Below are 20755 nucleotides of genomic sequence, written 5' to 3' on the forward strand. Positions count from 1 at the left end.
CGTGCCTAGCTGCCGCAGTATACTGACCTGAACCTTGCCAAATACTTACCTGATCACTGCCTGGATCTTGCTACTTCTTGCTGTGACTTCCTGTGCTGTGTTGTGCTGCTGCAGTGTCATCGAGTATAGAGAGAGAGAGAGAGAGAGAGAGAGAGAGAGAGAGAGAGAGAGAGAGAGAGAGAGAGAGAGAGAGAGAGAGAGAGAGAGAGAGAGAGAGAGAGAGAGAGAGAGAGGGCTAGTGACAGAGAGTGCTATATTTTGTGCTGCTGCAGTGTGATAAAGTTATAGATAGAGAGATAGAGAGAGATAGAGAGATAGAGAGATAGAGAGAGATAGAGAGAGATAGAGAGAGATAGAGAGAGATAGAGAGAGATAGAGAGAGATAGTGACAGATTGTGCTATATATTTTTTATATAACTGACTGCTGCCCCCCCTTTTGTGCTGATCAGTATAAATTAACTGATCAGCAACTTTTTGGGGGCGCAGGGTTTTATTTTTATATAAATACCTGTCAGTGCTGCTGCTGCAGTGTCATAGAGTGATAGATAGTGAGAGATAGAGAGAGATAGAGAGAGATAGTGACAGAGAGTGCTATATTTTGTGTCTGCTGTCCCCCTTTTGTGCACCCCCAGCAACTTTTTGGGGGTGCAGGGGTTATTTTTTATATATATTACTGTCAGTGCTGCTGCTGCAGTGTCATAGAGTGATAGATAGTGAGAGATAGAGAGATAGAGAGAGATAGTGACAGAGTGATAGAGAGTGCTATATTTTGTGTCTGCTGCCCCCGCCTTTTGTGCTGATCACTATATCTGAGGTGATCAGCAACTTTTTGGGGGTGCAGAGGGTTTTTTTTTTTATATATATATATATATATATATATACACCTGTCAGTTGCTGCCAGGTGCACCTGCTGCCTCTCACTGGTAATCAGTGTCGCATCACTGATCACCTTTTTTTTTTTTTTTGAGGGTGCTGTGGGGTCTTTTTTTAATTTTTTTTTTTTTACACACACTGTGATTTTGTGGGTGTCCTGTGGCCACTGTGCGCTGATTAGTGACGTACATCACTGATCAGCTTTTTCGGCACAGGGTTGATCTATTTTTATTTTATTTTTTGATCAAATTCCTGTTGCCTTTGAGCGCTGTTCAGTGACGGACGTTACTGACCAACATCTGTGCTCAATTTTTGGCGCAGGACCTTTTTTTTTTTTTTTTTTAACCCCTTCAATTTTTTTTTTTTTTATTGGGATCAAATTCCTGTATAAAGTATTTTTTTTTTCTGCACTACATACACACTACACACTACATACCCCCCTGGGTTGAAATAAAGTTTGTACCCCCCCCCTACACTATACACATGTTGAAACATTTCACTACCAGAAACACAAAAATAAAAATGGCATCCCAAATGTCATCCCAGTCATCCAGAAGAATGTATTCAGCGGAGGAGGCATATGCCATGCTTGCCTCTGACTCTGACACAGCCAGTGATGCAAGCGGGGAATTTGAAGGCTTCGTCTTAAGCTCCTCTTCCTCCTCTGGTGATGAGGGACCCCCTCAAAGACGCCCCCGTAGAGCAGCTGAGACCCCCCCCCCCCAATAATTGATCTCGTATGGACCCCACCACCAGACAATTTTGAGCCCCAGGTTCCTGAGTTTTTGGCCATGCCAGGAATCCAATTTGATTCCACAGGTCTCAGAGAAATTGACTTTTTCAAATTATTTTTCTCTGATGATTTTATAAATTTAATGGTGGACCAAACTAATTTATATGCCCAGCAGTTCATTGCTCAAAACCCCACGTCATCATTTGCTAGGTGGACCCCTGTAGATGCAGTAGAGATGATGACGTTTTGGGGTCTGGTGTTTCATATGGGCATAGTAAAAAAGCCAGAAATTAGGCAATATTGGAGTACAGATGTTCTGTACAGCACCCCATTTTACCGTATGGCCATGACTCGGGCTCGTTTTGAGATGATCCTTAAATTTTTGCATTACAATGATAATGCAAAGTGCCCACCCAGAGATGATCCCACCTTTGACCGGCTATTCAAAGTCAGGCCGGTCATTGATCATTTCAGTGCCAAATTTGAAGAGATGTACATCCCTGAAAAATTTATTTGTATCGACGAGTCCCTTATACATTTTAAAGGAAGGGTTAAATTCCGCCAGTACCTTCCCAGTAAGAGGGCAAGGTATGGCATAAAAATGTATAAGCTGTGTGAAAGCACCTCAGGGTACACCCACAGGTTTAGGGTATATGAAGGGAAGGATTCAAGAATTGAACCGCCAGAATGCCCCCCCTCCCTCGTAGGTGTTAGTGGAAAAATTGTCTGGGATTTAGTGCACCCCTTCCTGGATAAAGGTTATCACCTCTATGTGGATAACTTTTACACTAGCATCCCCCTGTTTAAGGCCCTTGGTTCAAGAGGTACAGCAGCTTGCGGTACTGTGCGTAAGAACCAAAGAGGCCTCCCAAAAACGCACATTGCCCAAGTAATGAGAAGGGGTGAAAGCAGGGGAATATGCACCGAAAATATGTTGTTGGTCAAATATAAGGACAAGAGGGATGTCCTTATACTGACAACAATTCATGGAGACAGTACCACCTCCGTCCCTGTACGAGGTACCAGTACCCACACCTCAAAACCTAATTGTATCCTGGATTACAATAGGTACATGGGCGGAGTGGATCTTTCAGATCAGGTACTGAAGCCGTACAGTGCCCTGCGGAAAACAAAAATCTGGTACAAGAAGCTGGCCGTGTATATCATCCAGATGGCACTGTATAACGCTTACGTGCTATTCCGTTCTACCAGCCAGAGGGGGACATTTATGCACTTTCAAGAGGAAGTCATAAAGGGCCTAATATTTGGGAACCAGCAGGCAGAGGGCCCCAGTACTTCTAGTACTGGCCCCCGTATTGTACCAGGGCAGCATTTTCCTAACGAAATCCCCTCCACTGCAAGAAAGGGCAGGACACAAAAAAGGTGCAAAGTTTGCTATAAAAAGGGAATAAGAAAGGAAACTATTTTCCACTGTGAAACTTGCCCCGACAAACCCGGCCTATGTATAAAGGAGTGTTTTAAAATATACCACACATCTATGGATTATTAGGTTCATCATTTCACCGTGCTTTGGGGGTCTTGCTAATGCCACATAGCACCCACCAACATTCCACCAGAATCTGAGCTGCAAAATCCAAAAATCACTCCTTCCCTTCTGAGTCCTGCCATGCACCCAACTGGTATTTTTTGGTCACATATGAGGCATTGCCATACTCGGGAGAAATTGGGGCACAGATTTTGGGGTGCTTTTTCTCCTTCATACCTTCTGAAAATGAAAAATTTTGAGCCAGAACTGCATTTTTGTGTAAAAAAATGTAATTTTTCATTTTCACTGCCCAGTTGTATCAAAATTGGTGAAACCCCTGGGGGTTTGAAATGTACACTATACCCCTAGATGAATTCCCTGAGGGGTGTAGTTTGCAAAATGGGGTCACTTGTGGGGGGCTTCCACTGTATTGGTGCTTTGGGGGTCTTGCTAATGCGACATAGCACCCACCAACATTCCACCAGAATCTGAGCTGCAAAATCCAAAAATCACTCCTTCCCTTCTGAGTCCTGCCATGCATCCAAATGGTATTTTTTGGTCACACGTGAGACATTGCCGTACTCGGGAGAAATTGGGGCACAGATTTTGGGGTGCTTTTTCTCCTTCATTCCTTGTGAAAATGAAAAATTTTGAGCCAGAACTGCATTTTTGTGTAAAAAATGTAATTTTTCATTTGCACAGCCCAGTTGTATCAAAATTGGTGAAACCCCTGGGGGTTTGAAATGTACACTATACCCCTAGATGAATTCCCTGAGGGGTGTAGTTTGCAAAATGGGGTCACTTGTGGGGGGGTTCCTAAATTTTAGCATCTTATAGTGCCTAGAAACCTACATGGTGCCTAAAAAATAATCTCATAAAAAGGAGGCTCCAAAATCAAGTAGGTGCTCCTTCTATTATGAAGCCTGTGGTTTGGTCAACGTGCACACTAGGGCCACATATAGGATATTTATGAAAACAAAAGAATTGGGGGAATCAATTTTTAGTCACATTTCTCTAGTAAAATCTACTGTGTTCTTTAGAAAAATGTATTAAAATTGCAAATCTGCAAAAAAAATGAAATTTTGAAATTTCACCTACACTTTGTTTTAATTCCTGTGAAACACCTAAAGGGTTAACAAACTTCCAAAATGCTGTTTTGAATACTGTGAGGGGTGCAGTTTTTGAAATGGCATCATTTATGGGGGTGTCTCACATACAAGTCCCTCAAAGTCACATCAGAACTGAACTGGTCCCTAAAAAAAATCAGTGTTTGAAATTTTCTTGAAAATTTGAGAATTTGCTATTCATATTGTAAGCCTCCTAGTGTCCAAAAAAATTAAAAGGAAGTTGAAATAATGATGGAAACATAAAGTAGACATATGGTCTATGTTAGTTATTAACTATTTTGAGTGGTATGATTATTTGTCTCACAAGCAGAAAATTTAACATTTTGCAAATTGCTAAATTTTCCATTTTTTTACGACATTTTGGTATTTTTCACAAAAAAACACAGACTGTATCGACCAAAATTTACCACTAATTTGAAGTACAATGTGTCATGAAAAAACAATCTCAAAATCACTGGGATAAGTAAAAGCAAAAAAAAGTTATCCCCACTTAAGTGATACATGTCAGATTTGAAAAAAAGGGCTCTGTCAGGAAGGCAAAAACTGGCTCTGTCAGGAAGGGGTTAAAGTCAAAAAGGGCATGATAATACATCTGCCCCAGTGGGAGACCTAGGTTTTGGGAAGTGAGGTAGTGGGAGAGAACACATGTGCATTTCAGGCACATTCCCTATGTCACCATGTGAATTTTACCTCATCATGTGTGGTGTACTGTAATGAGAAGTTTGTCTCATTATGTGCTGCACAATGTGTAAGGGACGGGGTTATATTTTACACACGGGGAGATGCTGGTAGATATCCAGTAAGTGTACAAAAAGTAGATCCCCGGTTGTAAAAGTCTGGCCAACCCTGCCTTAAATGATAAGGAGAGAACCTCAACACAGATTTTACACACATGCATACATACCCAAGCGGTACACCAATATGGTGTCCATGTTACACTGGAAACTGTGTCCATGTCGACATTCGGGTCAAAAAAAAAAAAATACAGCGAAAAACCATGTGTCCACCTTTTGACTGTCGACCTAGACCCATGTCGACCTATTGCTTGTGTTGACCTAGACCCATGTCGACATATTGCTTGTGTCGACCTAGACCCTTGTCGACCTAGACCCATGTCGACCTAACGCTCATCAACCAACTTGCTGTAGACCAAACGATCCCAACCCCAGAAATTGTGGGGCCTGGGACTGAAAACATAAGTAACCAACCACCTGCTGCCACACAGTTTCACACACTAGCCCATAGCCATATTTCCCTCTATCTCTCAGTGACACCCACACATTCTTCTCTGTCTCTGTGAACCTCCCCCTACAGTTCTGTTTGTTTTAGTAAATCCCCTCTCCACATTACTCACTGTCTTAGCCACATCCCTACATTCGCATTAATTTCAGTTTCAGTCCTGGCCCCGATCTATACAGACCCGGTATTCCGCATCCCCTTATGGCAGCCTTGACAGTAAGTACATGTTTGTTTCTGTACTTCGGTCCAGAATGAACATCATACAATGATGCAAAACAAGACTTATTCATTTCAGAACACTGTTTACCTCAGCCTAAGCTGACATTGCCTTGTGGTTCTAGAATTTATGTATCAGTTCCGTAGTAAAATAGAGTTCCTGGAAATCAGCTTGAACTTTCAAGAGAAATGAAAGTTTAGTGCCAAAAAAGATTTTTGAAGGGATATGCATTAATTCCCCTCAAAAATATACAAATGGTAAAAGTAGATCACTGCACAAATATAGCATAAACTAAATTTACTGGCCTTCAGAATATCTCCAAAACAATAAACTTTCAGCCAAACACAACATCGTATAGGAGATGGTTGCTAGCAACATACGATGTACTACAGTATATAGTGTTTGCAATTCACTTATGCTGTTTGCCAAGAATCTCATCCAACTAGGTTTTTATAAACACAGAGGTACACTAATCTGAGCAACCGGAGCCCCTCTGAAAAGATGTGGCCCCTTATTGTTATTGTCTGTCAAAAACACACTTTAAAGTTACCTACCCTGCTGGCACCCTCAGTTGAAAGAAGGGAGTATCTTGTTTTGAATATACCCCTTTTGAAGTCATTGCATGGTCATCGTGAACTAATGCCTGAAACTTGTCTCAAGTAAAAACAAGGGTTCCCACATTTAATTCAGGTCTAGTTTTGAAAATGATATGTCTTAATGCTATCCACACATTGTAAACATATTTACATAAATAGGTTTTCAGGATACCAGAAATCAATATTCCAAAGCAGACATCCAGACTGCCATAAGACCACAGAAGCCGGAACAGGAAAAAGGATCAGGATCCCAACACCAGAAAACATACAGCCGGGAAAACCTGATCAGAAGGGGGGGGGGGGGGGGTTGAGGCACTAGAGGAAAGAGTAAGAAAACGCTGACAACTAATCCCAGTAGATTTGCAGGGCTGGATGAGGCTACGATGGACAAAGTTTTAGTAGTGAAATCCCTTACTTGAGTCTGGGTAATTTTCTCAGAAATATGACATGTACCACACCGGGAACATGATGAAATAAATGTGTGGCTAAGGGAATAGTGAAGGTAGGAGCACTGGCTGGACTTCTCAGGCAGGGGCTGTCCTTACAGCATAGACAGACTGCACCTGAACAGGAAGAGGGCGGCCATGCTGGGGGACAGGGTTGTTAGAAGGTTGGAGGAGCATTTAAATTAGACATAGGGGAGAGGGGGATACAGACAAAACTTTTGGCTGGAAGGACTGAGTAGTGAGGAACTGGTAAGTAAGTGAATGGAGGGTGGAGATGGGAGGGGTTCAGGAGAAAAATTAGAATTAGTAAGAAATCATTAACACAAAATTAATCAAAGAAACCTTGCTAATGGAAAATAAGGACAATAAATTGAAAAGCTTGCAGGCAAGATGGGTGAGCTAGAATTAATAGCCTCAAGGGACAACCAAGACATAATATTTAACTGAGACATGGTGCAACAAGCCACGCAAATCGGCTTTATATATGGAGGGATGTATTCTTTTCAGATAAGATAGGGAAAATAGAGGGGGGGGTGCGCCTTTATGTCAGATGAAACCTAAAACCATGCTTTAAGGAAATGGCCATGGGGACAATACAGAGGCCATATGGGCAGAGATAGCTGGGAACAGAAAAAGAACAAACCAATTGCTAATAGGGGTAAGCTACAACCACCTGAAATTAAAGAAAGACAAAGTCCTTCTTTAAGAACAAATTAAAAAAAAATCTGCAGAACAGGGGCAGGTACAAATTTTGGAGGATTCTAACTATCCAGAAATAGACTGGACTAATGAGAGCACTTCAACAAAAGTGGAGGATTTCTAAATGCACTGAAGGACAAATATTACACAGTCAGTAGAAGTACCTACTCGTAAAAGGGGCCATATTGGGCCTAGTGTTAACAAATAATTTATAATAATAATTTATATCAAATACGATGCAATAGAACATCTGGGAAACAGTGACCACAACATGGTTTCACTTGAAATAAGCTTTTGTAAATAATATAAAAGGGGCCATCTAAAAATACATAATTTCAAGAACGTCAACTAGATTGATTTGTTTATGGAGTCTACAAAAGATATAGGAGTGGGATATTCTAACTGAGTGGAAAAAACAGAAAGTGTGGGATACTTTTAAAAAAACTGTTAGATAAATTAACTAATACATTTATCCCAATGGGAAATAGGGGTAACAACAGCAAGATAAACCCATCACGGCTAAACAAGAAAGTAAGGGAAGCAATTAACAATAAGAAGAGAGCGTTTAAACTATACAAGGCTACAGGGGACAAGGTGGCATGTTCAAAGTACAAAGAGTTAAATTTGTAACACGGAAATCAAAACAGTCAAAAGGGAAACTGAAAAGCTAGTAGCCGAAGAAAACACACACACAAAAAAAAAATTTTTTTAAATGCATCAATAGCTTAAAAAAAGATCACATAAGATTTTTGAGCAAGTATCATTGAGGACAAGGATAAAGCAGAACTATTAAATTCATTTTTTTATTCTATTTTTACTAGGGAAGTGCAGTCACTGGAATCTACAAGCACCTCAAAAGGGATGAGCCCGTTAGAAGTAAACAAAGAATTCACCTCAGATGAGATCCTTAAAGCTGAGTACACACAGGGGCGATAGGGGCTTAAATCGCTGGGAATATGGTTGCTGGCGACCATATTGCCAGTGATGAGAGTGTGCCCCTGCGATAAATCGCCGGGTGCGCGCTCCCGTTTTCAGCCCCATTCTAATCGCCAGCTGATTACCTCTGCGGCACCGTCCGGCAGAGGTTCCTTCTCATCAGCGACCATCTCTGGTCACTGATGAAAAGGAGAAACTGAGCAATATATCTGCACCGTGTGTACACAGCTTAAGAGGCTTTACCAAATAAAACATCTGGGTTCTGATGGAACTAATGAGGTCATCCTGATGAACGAACGTCCCTGTGCATTCAATGTTGAAGCTCTGCGCATGTGCATAGTCGCTTATACACATGTGCAGAGCTTCTATGAGGGTGCCTTCAGAGACTTGCATAGTCTCGGTGGCGATCAATGTGGGAAGTGTGAGCATGCCTTTTCTGGCCGTACCCATGAAAGTACTGGGTGTCCCCATGGGAACGTGGGCGGGTACCTGCCTTCCGGAGGCAGGCGGCTGACGTAACCGGATGTCAGTTGCCCACCCAGTTATCTGAGCAGGACACCGCATATCTAAGTCAGCAGAGAAATCACTAGAGAAATCATTTGATGTTGGACTCACACGCTAGCCTGCGATTGGATGTTTGTGCAAAACATCCATTTGCTGTGCGGTGTGGGGCTTGCATTCATACGCCCGGCGGGCAGCTTTACCAGGCTCGCAAAGCAGCAAACACTGCTTAGCGAGCCAACCAGAATGACCTCCTAAAGGATGAGATAGCAAGCACTCTGCATTACATTTTTGATAAAACTTATTCATCTAGTACAGTGCCAAAGGACTGGAGAATTGCAAAAGTAGTACTGATATTTATAAAAGTAAAGAGATGACCCAGCGAATTTTCAGACCAGTGAGCTTTACGTCGTTGGTGGGGAAATTACAATCATGGGTTTGTAAAGAATCGTTCATGCCAAACTAGCACAAACCTAGACATTGGCAAAGCTGTAGATGGGTCTTCCTGGACTTTGCAAAGGCATTTGCCACTGTCCCACATAAGAAGCTGGAGGATTTGGGATTAGGGGTTAAAGTTTGTTACTCGGTTAGAGACTGGCTGCATGATAAGAGAGCAGAGGGTCATGGAAAACTGAACATTTTTAAGTTGGAGTACTGCAGAGTTCGGAGTTAGGGCTTCTTCTGTTTAACATATTCATTAATGATATAGAGGATGAAATACTAAGCAGTCTCAAACTTTGCGAAAGTAACAAAACTACGCAGGGTGGTTAGAATGGTTAAGGATATGGCAAGAAAAAAGTAAGTGTGACAATTTTCAGGCGCCAGAGGTAAGATAAAAATATGTCAAATTTATTTCGACAAAATATCACAGATTCACATAAAAACGGTTCACATAAATGATAGTAAATTGAGATGAATCCTTACCCCTAAGGGTATTTGGAGCCAGCAAGGGATGGAAAAAGGGCAGGGATGCAGTCCGGATGTGCACCCTGCTGTGGCCCCAAATATCTTAGCACAGGTTAGGTTCAGTCTTATGGTCCAATCAGTCACTGCCGCCAACGCGTTTCGAGCAACAAGTGCTCTTCTTCCAGGGCAAAGACTTTTTCCATCCCTTGCTGGCTCCAAATACCCTTAGGGGTAAGGATTCATCTCAATTTACTATCATTTATGTGAACCGTTTTTATGTGAATCTGTGATATTTTGTCGAAATAAATTTTACATATTTTTATCTTACCTCTGGCGCCTGAAAATTGTCACACTTACTTTTTTCTTGCCATATTCTTAAGGTCTGAGGGAGACCTTTAGTGACAATCCAAAGGCAGCCTGAGAAGTTGCGCAGGACAAGTGATACTCACAATCTATCTACCAGAATGGTTAAGGATGTCTCCATTCTACAGAGGGACCTTAATAAACTTGATGAATGGACCAATACATAGAAAATGAGGTTCAACATAGATCAATGGAAGGTTATGCACCTTGGAAGACATAACCAGTGTACAATTTACAGGGCCGGTGTAAGGCTTCTCAGCACTCAAGGCAAAACTTCAACCTACTGCGCCCCCACCCCAATACGGCCACCAATACCAACCACTTAAGGCATACTTGCCTAACATTCCAGAATAGCAGAGAGGCACCCAAAAAATGGGTGGTCCACCCTGCAGCCTGGAAAAAGTGGCCACATCCCCTGGAGGCCCCCCTTTGACATCCACAATAGAGTACAAGGAGAAAGGGGGCAGCAAAGTATGGAAGTATGCCTCAAGGGAAAGTATGGAGGTGAGGTCTTAGAAATTCCACAGCAGACACCTGCATTAAGTACAACAAGGATCCTCATAGACATCCTTGACTTTTTTGATAGGTAGACTTGGTGGTGCCCCCCCAGATCCTGGCGCCCTAGGCAGCTGCCTAAAGATGCCTAATGGTAGAGCCGGCCCTGGCGATTTATAAACTAAATGGAGTAGAATTGAGTGAATCAGAATTGAAAAAAGGACCCCACGTCACAACAAACTAATGCCAACAGGATATTAGCCTGTATAAAAAGGGGCATGGTACCCTGGGAAGACAACGTAATTATGCCACTCTACAAGTCACTGGTTACACCTCACCTAGAATTTGGAGTGCATTTTCTGGGCCCCACACTACAAAAAGGACATTATGGAACTGGAAAAGTCCAGAGAAGGGCAACCAAGCTAATAAAAAGGGATGGAGTCTAAGCTACGAAGACAGACTGGCCAAATTAGGAAAGAAAAGAGACATTTAAGTGGAGACATGCTTAACCATGTACAACTATATCTGGGGGTAATATTCTGCACTATGAGGCAACCTTTTTGCTTTGATGTTGGAAACTAGGACACATAGGCATGTGTTCAGACTAGAGAAGAGAAGATTCAGTACCCTTAAGGAAAGGGTTTTTTAGGGCAGTAAAGGTATGGAACACTTCCAAAAAATGTGGTGATGGCAGACACATTGAATACATTTAAAATAAGGTTGGACATAAACTTTAAAATAAAAACACATTTAGGGGAACAACTAATTACTATTTAGCCCATAGATGGAACAAAGTGTAAAACGGAATTGAGGATAGAACATAGATCTATGTTCCACCCAACGGGTCCTGTAAAAGGTTGAACTTAAAAGGGCATAATATCTATGTTATCAGGATACCGGATGGATCACATATAATATCATATAGATTAGATGTAGAGAGAAGAAGGGGTGCTTCATGATGCATTAAAAGTTTTTAATAATGGACTAAACAGAATCAGATCCATAATACAGGAAAATATTTGCTCGTACCAAGCCACTATACACTGTGGGCTGGCTACCACATGGCGTGAATTTGCAGAATTACCAGGCAAAACAGCTCCACCAGGCTGACCGGTCTGTCAGCACAGGTCCATTAAAGCGCTACACTGCAGTGTGCAGGACTCCGGAGTCAGTGAAGCCGCTGGGGGAGAGAGCACTGGTTTACGGTAGGCAAGGGTCACAAGTCACGCCCCAACATGTTTCGTCACACTTCATGGCCTTGCAACTGCTCATCCTGATTATAAGGAACCAGCTCACCAATCGCTTGTGGTGGGGTTAGAAATGTAAACAAATGGGTATGTGCATATAATCTTGCACTAGTTATCCCGCTGCAGCCACATTATTGGACTCTGCTACTATAAACCCTCAGTGGTGCATGAGGAGTTTATTGCTGGATTGTTTGAGAGGTATTCACCAGCACGGACATCTTTGAGTGTGTGTGATCTTAGTATGAAAACCTGGTGTCTCCTTATACACAATTGTGACTCTTGCGCCACAGCGTCCCACTTGGTACGCTAGGTCCTGTGAGCCTGCTAGCACCAGGCATCTTGTTTGCTCAACATGCATCTGGGTGATTTTTGCCTCATTTCTAAGCTGTCTAGATTGCGATCTGATTAAATATCTGAGCCAGCAATGGCACGTACCGTCATTGCTGTGTGGTGTACACACGGCACAATTTGTGCTTCATTTTTAATGAAGCACAAATTGTGCCGTGTGAACACCACAACAGCGATGACGATGTGCCATTGCTGGCTCAGATATTTAATCAGATCGCCTTGTAACTGCATAGTAAACACAGTAGTTAGCGCAGATCACTTAGCACACATCACCAGCAAACGCACATTACAGATTTTAGAAGCAAATCAGAGTTTTTACATTTCATTTACATGGAAAGCGCATTATAGAGTGGCACATAGAATCAGCTTCATAAATTAATTAACAAAGCAGCTAATGAACAGACTTTCTGAACTGATTTGTAATCATTTTCCATTTTTTTTTTTTTCCTTCATCATTATTTCTTCTGTGTTATTGTTATGTTAAATACATACTTTTTGTACATGGAATAATTAACATTACCCGTGAGATATGATTAAAAAAAATATTGACACGTTGGATTTACATGTAGACTGACTTTTACTTAGACATTAACAATTAAAATATAAGTGAACGCTGATCATTCACATGTGCAGCATGCAGGGGTTCAAGGGAAATTGCATAATCAAAATCACACCATGTGTATGCGCCTTTACTGATGTAAGAATATGACGTACAAAGAAATGGCAAAAGAGTAGCAGCAAAGGGAATACAAAACACTCGTTACGAATTTAGTAAATGGACCAAATAGGTATTTTGGTTTTGTATTGTTCCAATAAAAAGGAAGATTCGAATATACAGTATATTACAAGTAGGGATGCCAATCCCGGGGCATTTTTTCAATCCCGGGATTCGGGATTGAAAAATGCTCAATCCCGGGATTCCCGGGATTGGCTTCCCTAATAATAAAAAACACCCTGGCCGCCCAAGCGCTGGGCGGGTGGGTGGCAGGGACCGCTGGGTGGGAGGGCGGGTGGGTGGCAGGGAGCGCTGGGTGGGAGGGCGGGTGTGTGGCAGGGACCGCTAGGTGGGCGGGTGGGTGGCAGGTACCTTTGGCAGGTACCGCTGGGTGGGCGGGTGGGTGGCAGGGACCGCTGCCGCTGGGTCCCCGTGAGCGCTGGGTGGGTGAGCGGGCGGGTGGCCGGCCGTGAGTGCTGCCGGCCGTCAGCGCTGGGTGGGTGGGCGGGCAGGTGGCCGGGAGCGCTGGACGGGCGGGCGGGCAGCCGTGGACGTGCGGCTGTGCCCTGCTTAGCGTGACCTCGCAGCGTGACCTCGTCACGCTGCGCACTGCGGGGATTGGGAGAAGCCGGGCAGCGTCTGAGTGCTCAGACGCTGCCCGGCATTAAACTGCGCATGCGCAGTTTAATCCCGAAATCCCGGGATTGGAAATTCCAATCCCGGGATTGAAATCCCGGCGTTTTGGGGGCCAAATCCCGGGATCCCGCCGATCCCGATCCCGGGATTGGCCACCCTAATTACAAGTATTGACCTATTTTCGATATTGGTGCAAATCAGGGAGTTCTCCTTTCAGTAAGCACACCTGTCTGCTGACATATTGATCCTGCCTATATAATGAACCTGCATGTACTTTAATTTGAAGTGGTGATGAGCAGCATACTTACATAGGGGAACCAGCCAACATACTGTCCAGTATAGGACAGGTTATCCTGGACTCAATAGAACTATTACAAATCACAGTAACACTGATATAGAACATGTTCAGACTTTGTACTGTAAACTGTACACAAGACACATAGAGGAATGTGTTGCATTACCATCACTCATAACGGTGCCCACACACTATGCGATGATCGCATGCATACAGTGGGGGAAATTTACTAAAGGAAATTTGTAAAAAATAGGTGTATTTGTATCCAGAAATACACCTATTTTTGACATTTACTATCCCGAAAACACGGCAATTCGTATTCGTATTGATAGCACATTAATACGAATTGCCGTATTTTCGGGATAGTAAATGACAAAAATAAGTGTATTTCTGGATAAAAATACACCTATTTTTTTTTTACAAATTTCCTTTAGTAAATTTCCCCCAGTGTGTTTAAAACGCATCACATGTAGATCACATCACACTGGGTTTCTTTTGGCTTGCAATGTGCGCTCCCCCACATCGTATATCACAAGTCAAAACTATGTGCAGCATTGCATCTAGTTCAAATCGCACGCTGCTTTACTGTATCACATGCGATTGGAACCAGATGCGATCTAGTACAAAAACGCACTGTGTGTGGGCACCTTAACAGTGTGTTAAAATGGTGCGCTTTTGCTTGCAATCCTGTTTCAATTTGGACTATTTAGTACAGATGCATACTATATAGTCTTTCCTGCAGTCTATTTTACTGTTTGATTTACATTAAATGCGAGCGCGCATCGGGATCAAATTGGCATCGAATGAAGCTGAAAACCGTTTAATGTCCATTAGATTTGATTTTTGACTATATGTTATTCTATGCCCCCTATGGTGTTTTGTCTGTCCGTCCATATGATGCACCGTCTGTCAGTTTGCACTTGTACCCTCGGTGACCTAGCCCTCCCCTTCTGTCATCTGTTGCTCTGTCCCTTACACTATATCTCTCTCTACCCCTGACTCACAGTGCAGTATTCAATGCCGGTGCGAGCGGCCGGCGAGGGGGTTAAACTGCGAGGATCACAGAAAACCAGTGATCCTCGCAGTTTAACCCCCGCGCCGGCCGCTCGCACTATGCAACGTTCCGGGGGAATCCTCGCAGTCACAGAACTGCGAGGATTCCCCTAAACTGCGAGAGCCGCGGCTAGTGCAGCAAACTCGCTTTAATTAGCCTCGGCTCTCGCAGCTTTTGGAGGCACATTCGCAAATTCCCCCTCGCTCAAAAAACGGAGCGAGGGGGAATTTGCGAATGAGGGGTGTCAGTTGAATACTGACAGGGTGAGCGGTGACTGCGAGCAAAAAGTCCTACTCGCAGTCACCGCTCGCCCACGGCATTGAATATATGCCATTGTCTCACCCAGACACCCTTTCTATTTCCTTGTCTCTCCCCCTTTCTCTTCCTAAAGGGGCATACAAACGTAGAGATCTGTGCTAAGCAATTTTGCTAAGCAATTTTTGTGGTGTCAAGATCTCCAATGGAGAGCACATACACACTCAGAGATTTGTGCTAAGCAATTTTGCTTAAGCAAAAAAAGGCAGGGTAGTGGTTCAGAATGAGAGATTGCGATCAGTATCTCTCATTCTGTACACACAGACAGATTTGCAGTCATTTGCTAAGCAATTTGACTAGATTGTGACTGCATGGACTGCCTTAGTTAGCAAGAGATATTTAATCTCTCGGAGCATACACACAGAGATCTGTGCTTACTTTCTAAGCAATCTAGTCAGATTGCTTAGAAAATAGCACAAATTTGCTCCGTGTGTATGCCCCTTAACACTCTCTCTGACACTCTCTCTCTCCTTGACACTATTACTCTCTTGCAACCCCTCTTTCTCACACCCTGGCATTCTCTATCTTGAGCCCTTTACTCTACCCCTACCCTCCCTCCACCATAAGGGGCATTGTAGCGACAGTTTTAGGGGGCCCCTTTAAAAATGTTGCTATGGGGCACTCAAAATTCTAGTTCCACCCGTCAGGCCAGTACAATGTGCTCGCATTGTTAAAACTTCAAACAACCTATTTCGTGGAAAGGCTGACCTGGTCCTGTGCAACACAGAATAGGTCGGAGCGTTTTATGTTAAAACTAGACATTTATGTGTAGATATTTGGCTAACTCTGAAGGAGCCCCTCCATGCGATGGAAGAAAAAGTAGGGTACTAATTATAGGTTAGCACATGGTGTAACGTTTGGTGTAATCTCCCATTTAAAGCAGAACCTTTTCACTTTAGATGCCTGAAAGCGTAAGTTACATCTGCGGTTTAAGCTTATGTGTGTGTTTTGGAGGTGACAGCCTCGAAGGATCTGCTGCTGATATGAAGTTATGAATGAGAATTACGCACAAATAAGGAAATTATAGAGAAGCATATATGGGCGCCTTAATCCATTATTGTGTCCCGTATTCTTTGTCTCAGTGTCACCCTTTAGTACAACTTCTATATAACTTGCCTCAGTGTTATGGTCACAAATACTCATTTAGGGGCAGATTTATTAAGCTCAGTGAAGTGATAAAGTGACCAGACACTTTATCACTTCACCGAGTTTAATAAATCTGCCCCTTAGGCCCTTATTCTGGTTCACTCGCAAAGGCAAATTCCTTCTCAAAAGGACAAAACCATGAGCACTGCAGGTGGGGCAGATGTAAAGGGATATGGTAATTGGATCGACAGGCAACAAGGTCGACACGGGTCTAGTTCGACACAGTTGGAGAATAAAATAGTGTGCCCGATGCACTTCAAACTGTGTCCAGGTCCACAGTGTTGACATTTGGGTCATAAAACAGTGAAAACTCCCCTTTCGACCTTTTGACTGTCGACCTTGCCGTGTCGACCTAATGCTTGTGTCGACCTAGTTGTTGTAGACCAAACGATCCACACCTTATGTAACTTGTGCAGAGATAATTAGATTTGGGTGGGGATTTACTTCAAAGTGAGATCTATATTGCAGTGTAAAAATAGAGCAGTCAGTATTTTTTCTGCACAGAAACAAAATAACTAACCCAAATCTAATTCTCTCGGCACATGTTACATCTGCCCCCCCTGCAGTGCACATGGTTTTGTCCATTTTAGAAGGAAATTTCCTTTGCGAGTGAACCAGAATAATGGCCTAAATGAGGATTTGTGACCAGAACACTGAGGCAAGTTATATAGAACTCGTACTAAAGGGTGACACTGACAAACAATACGGGCCTTAGTGCGGGATTCCTATTGTTTATTAAGATTGTCAGGAGAGGGGTACATTTACCACACAGCTATTTTTAACTACAGTAAAAGTGACAAACACATTAAGGCTTTTACATGGCATGACCACGGCACAGTCCCCATATTACAGCTGTAATAACCACTGACTAGGACAGCCGCAGTTGATCTGGCCATAACATTACATACGGCACAAAAGTATTGTGAAAGCAAACTTCCATTTTTTTCCCCCTGGATGGACAAATTCATTGGACTTATATTCTCCCCATCATTTAGTGTTCATTCTAGCACCTTGCATCTTTCAAAAACCATGCAGTTCCTATTCCGTGCCAGGGGTCTCATTCTCTGCTGAGGTGCTTCTAGCACAGGTTTGGTCTGCATATGCGTGCTGAAATACAGAGCACACTGTGACATAAGCACCACCACAGAATGAACACTAGTGCTTGTGTGGTTTTCTGACAGGTATTCTGGTTTCCTCCCACAATCCAAACAATATATTGTGTGGCTTTAAAAAATACCATATAGTACATTTACTCAAAGTGGATTTGTTTTCACAGGTACGACCGACAGCCAGCCACAGAAGGACACATACTGTTTAGAGGACGTGGGTAAGTCCTGAGGTAGCTCGATCATTTAAACTAAGGTTGATTTGATATCGATGGCTGGCGGGGTTCCGGCATCAACTGGGAGAGTGGGATGGTGCGGGTGGGGGGAGCAGAGAGCCATGCTGCATTGAGCAGCATCATGGCCCTCCTTTCAATCGGGCAGAAACAGTCTTGCAACTTGCCTGCCTGCAAAGTCTATTTCTGCTTTCGATCCCAGTGCTGCACATCAGGATCGAATGCAGCTGTACATGTGCTATTCAGACTAACTTTCTATTCGATTTGGACTTTATAGTCCAAATCAAATAGAAAGTGACCCTGAATGTCATTGTGTGACCACTACTTTAGACAGATTTATCTGTCCAAGTTGTGTGGTGGGAAGAGACACCTCAGGGCTTACCCTAATCCAGTGGTTCCCAAACTGTGTGCCGTGGCACCCTGGGGTGCCTCAGAGCACTTGCAGGGGTGCCCTGGGATGGTGGTCTAGGTCTAATTCATTTTATTTATGGTCAATGTAAATGGGAAAATCAGTGCTTGTGGCTTCCAATCATAAAATATGTGAACAACCCAGAGTGAATACTGTCCCTCACAACATAACTGGACTTAAGGATCACATATAAACACAATTTATATATTTTTTTTAAGTAATCAATAAGAAACTTTTCGCCTAGGGGTGCCACGAAAATAATTCTGATACTCCAGGGTGCCGTGATTTCAAAAAGTTTGGGAACCCCTGCCCTAATCCTCTAACAGTCCATCTCTGTCTATAACTCCAGTGGCTGGCGCTGTCATTTAGAAACTAAATTTGTCATCTCCTCTACAGTATACGATTAATATATAACTACCTGTGAAAACAGATGATCTAATGATTTGGGTCATGTTCTAGATACTTGGAATGGTTATTACTATTTGTGTATCTGCACTTACATTCAGGGATATTGACTGGTGTCCAACATTTATTAGAAAACTACAGTATGTCCACACAACTAACTAATGAACAGGGCATGGAGAAGGACTGCAAAGAAAACTGGGTTTATGTGTACAAATGTATTTAGTAATTCCGGCAACAGAGATGTGACACAATACAATCCAAATTATACTAAGTTTACATGATCAAAAATTAGAAATATTCAACCCATTTTTTTTACCTAAAGAGAAACAAAACCATATCAATATATGGCATACATGGGTATAATATTACACTTACACATTGTACTGAGAACAGCAGATAGTTACACATTACGTGTGAGCAGCGGCCGGCAATGATGATGCGGGAGCACGCAGCAGCGCTCATCGCTGCTTTGTACACACCGGGCGGATTTCACGATAAAGTCACCCAGTGTGTACGGGCCTTTAAGGTAATGCAAGTTTAGGATTCAAAACAGGTTAATAAGTTTAAGTAGATAATAAGCCAAAAAGTGGGAGATGTGCAGGAACACTAGTCACAGCACCTTTATACTGCCATGTAATACAACCATGGAGCAGCTCCATGTACTGCCATGGACAGTGGCGCCAGGTAATAATAATGTTATTTAGGTACTTCCTCATCTTTGCAGCCACCGCTACACCAGTAAGGTTAGCTGCTACTTAACCACAGCTAATGGCGAGCTGTCTCAGACAACTAAAAAGGTACTTTCACACCACCGTCCTGTGTCCACACCCCCATCTATTACCTTTTGTAAAGTTGTGGCGAGCTAAGCGGAGCACAACATCCCAAACAAGTGTAACAGTGGGTATTAGTAAGATGTTTGAGAACAGGAACGTCTTCACTTATTTTTTTAAGGATTCTCCAGTGGAGGCCTATCCCACTGTACTCAGAAGAGAGCTTCATAGGGCCAGAGACACAAAACTGAGAGCTCGACACCCAGATTAGTTCAAGATTCTAGGTACAGTTAATAGTGCATAGGTACTGCTATGGGGAGCAGCACCAGGTATTGGCATGGAGCATAATGCTACGTAATGCCAAGTAACATGCCTCCATATAATATCATGTAATGATATTAATTGGGTAAGAAATGAAATCAGAGACATCTCAGCAGCAGCCAGGACAAGATGATGTAACCTCCCACTGCCCCAGGGAACAGAGCCAGAAAAACCGGCAAAACGTCTACACTGCAGCTCCCAGCCTGGGGCCCAGCTCCAGCCAGGTCCCCCCACGCTAAGAGCTGACCACAACACTGAGGCCCAGTATACAAAGGTACCCTTATACATCCCCTGACAGCGTGACAGCGTTACAGAGTCCTCCATGCCAGCTGGCAATACACCGGCTGCAGTGTACCAGGCTGAGCAGTCACTGCCCCCCAGTCGCTCGGTGCCCGGTCACCCCCACGTACAACCCGGCAGCGGCCCAGCCGGCTCAGCCCCCACACTCACAATTCCTTGATTAGCACCATCCTCCGCCCGCAGCCACCGCCGCAGCTCCTGTGCGGCACCGACGTCACTCGACGCTTTCCGGGAGAGCGGACGGCGGCCTAAGTCACGCCCCCAGCGCTCCTAACCACGCCCACAACAGCACGGATTGGTCACCTGCTGCAGCCTGAGTTAGGTGCGCTACTCCCGGCGATACTGTGGGCAGTGACCCGATGCTCTGATTGGCTGGGACCGTGTGACATCTGTCATAGGGCGCTGCTAGGTGCCGGGTATAGTGAGAGTGGCTGCAGTGCAGCTAGAGTGTTCCCGGCCTCCGCCTCCGGAGCTGTCGTGTACCTGGTCACCTGCCCGCTGTACTTACTGGCTGCTGGCCTGCTGCTAAGGCCGTTACTATTGTGCGTCAGGTCGGTGGCTCCTGACCTGTGTCGTTTGCAGCATTTGTCACTGACCGTGTACTTGTCTGTTCCGGCTGTAACGCCGGAGAGTGGAGACTCAGGTCACAGCTACTTTACAACAGGAGCACACTGGCGCCTTATTTACAGAGAAAGACCTTTAATTTGATCATATCGTTTGGACTGCGAATCGAGGGTTGGGATAATTTAGTCGCCCACACGAAGGTCTACATTCATTACGTCGACCACTGAAGATTGACACCCCCAAAAGGTTGACATGGGTTTAGGTCCACAGGGTC

The 20755-nt window shown here is 43.6% G+C and overlaps 1 protein-coding gene across 1 annotated transcript in view; it reads right to left on the reverse strand.

Annotated features, from left to right (window-relative positions):
• PITPNB (phosphatidylinositol transfer protein beta) overlaps window positions 1-20210 on the reverse strand; it is a 53201-nt gene extending 32991 nt beyond the window's left edge. Inside the window, exon 1 of the mRNA XM_083146743.1 lies at window positions 20068-20210. Within this exon, the coding sequence (XP_083002869.1) occupies window positions 20068-20087 (20 nt within the window). The 5' untranslated portion in view covers window positions 20088-20210. The remainder of the gene's footprint in view (window positions 1-20067) is intronic.
• Between the last annotated feature and the right edge of the window lie 545 nt (window positions 20211-20755).

This window comes from Crinia signifera, chromosome 1, assembly GCF_055691185.1.
Source record: "Crinia signifera chromosome 1, ASM5569118v1, whole genome shotgun sequence".
Taxonomy (NCBI): domain Eukaryota; kingdom Metazoa; phylum Chordata; class Amphibia; order Anura; family Myobatrachidae; genus Crinia; species Crinia signifera.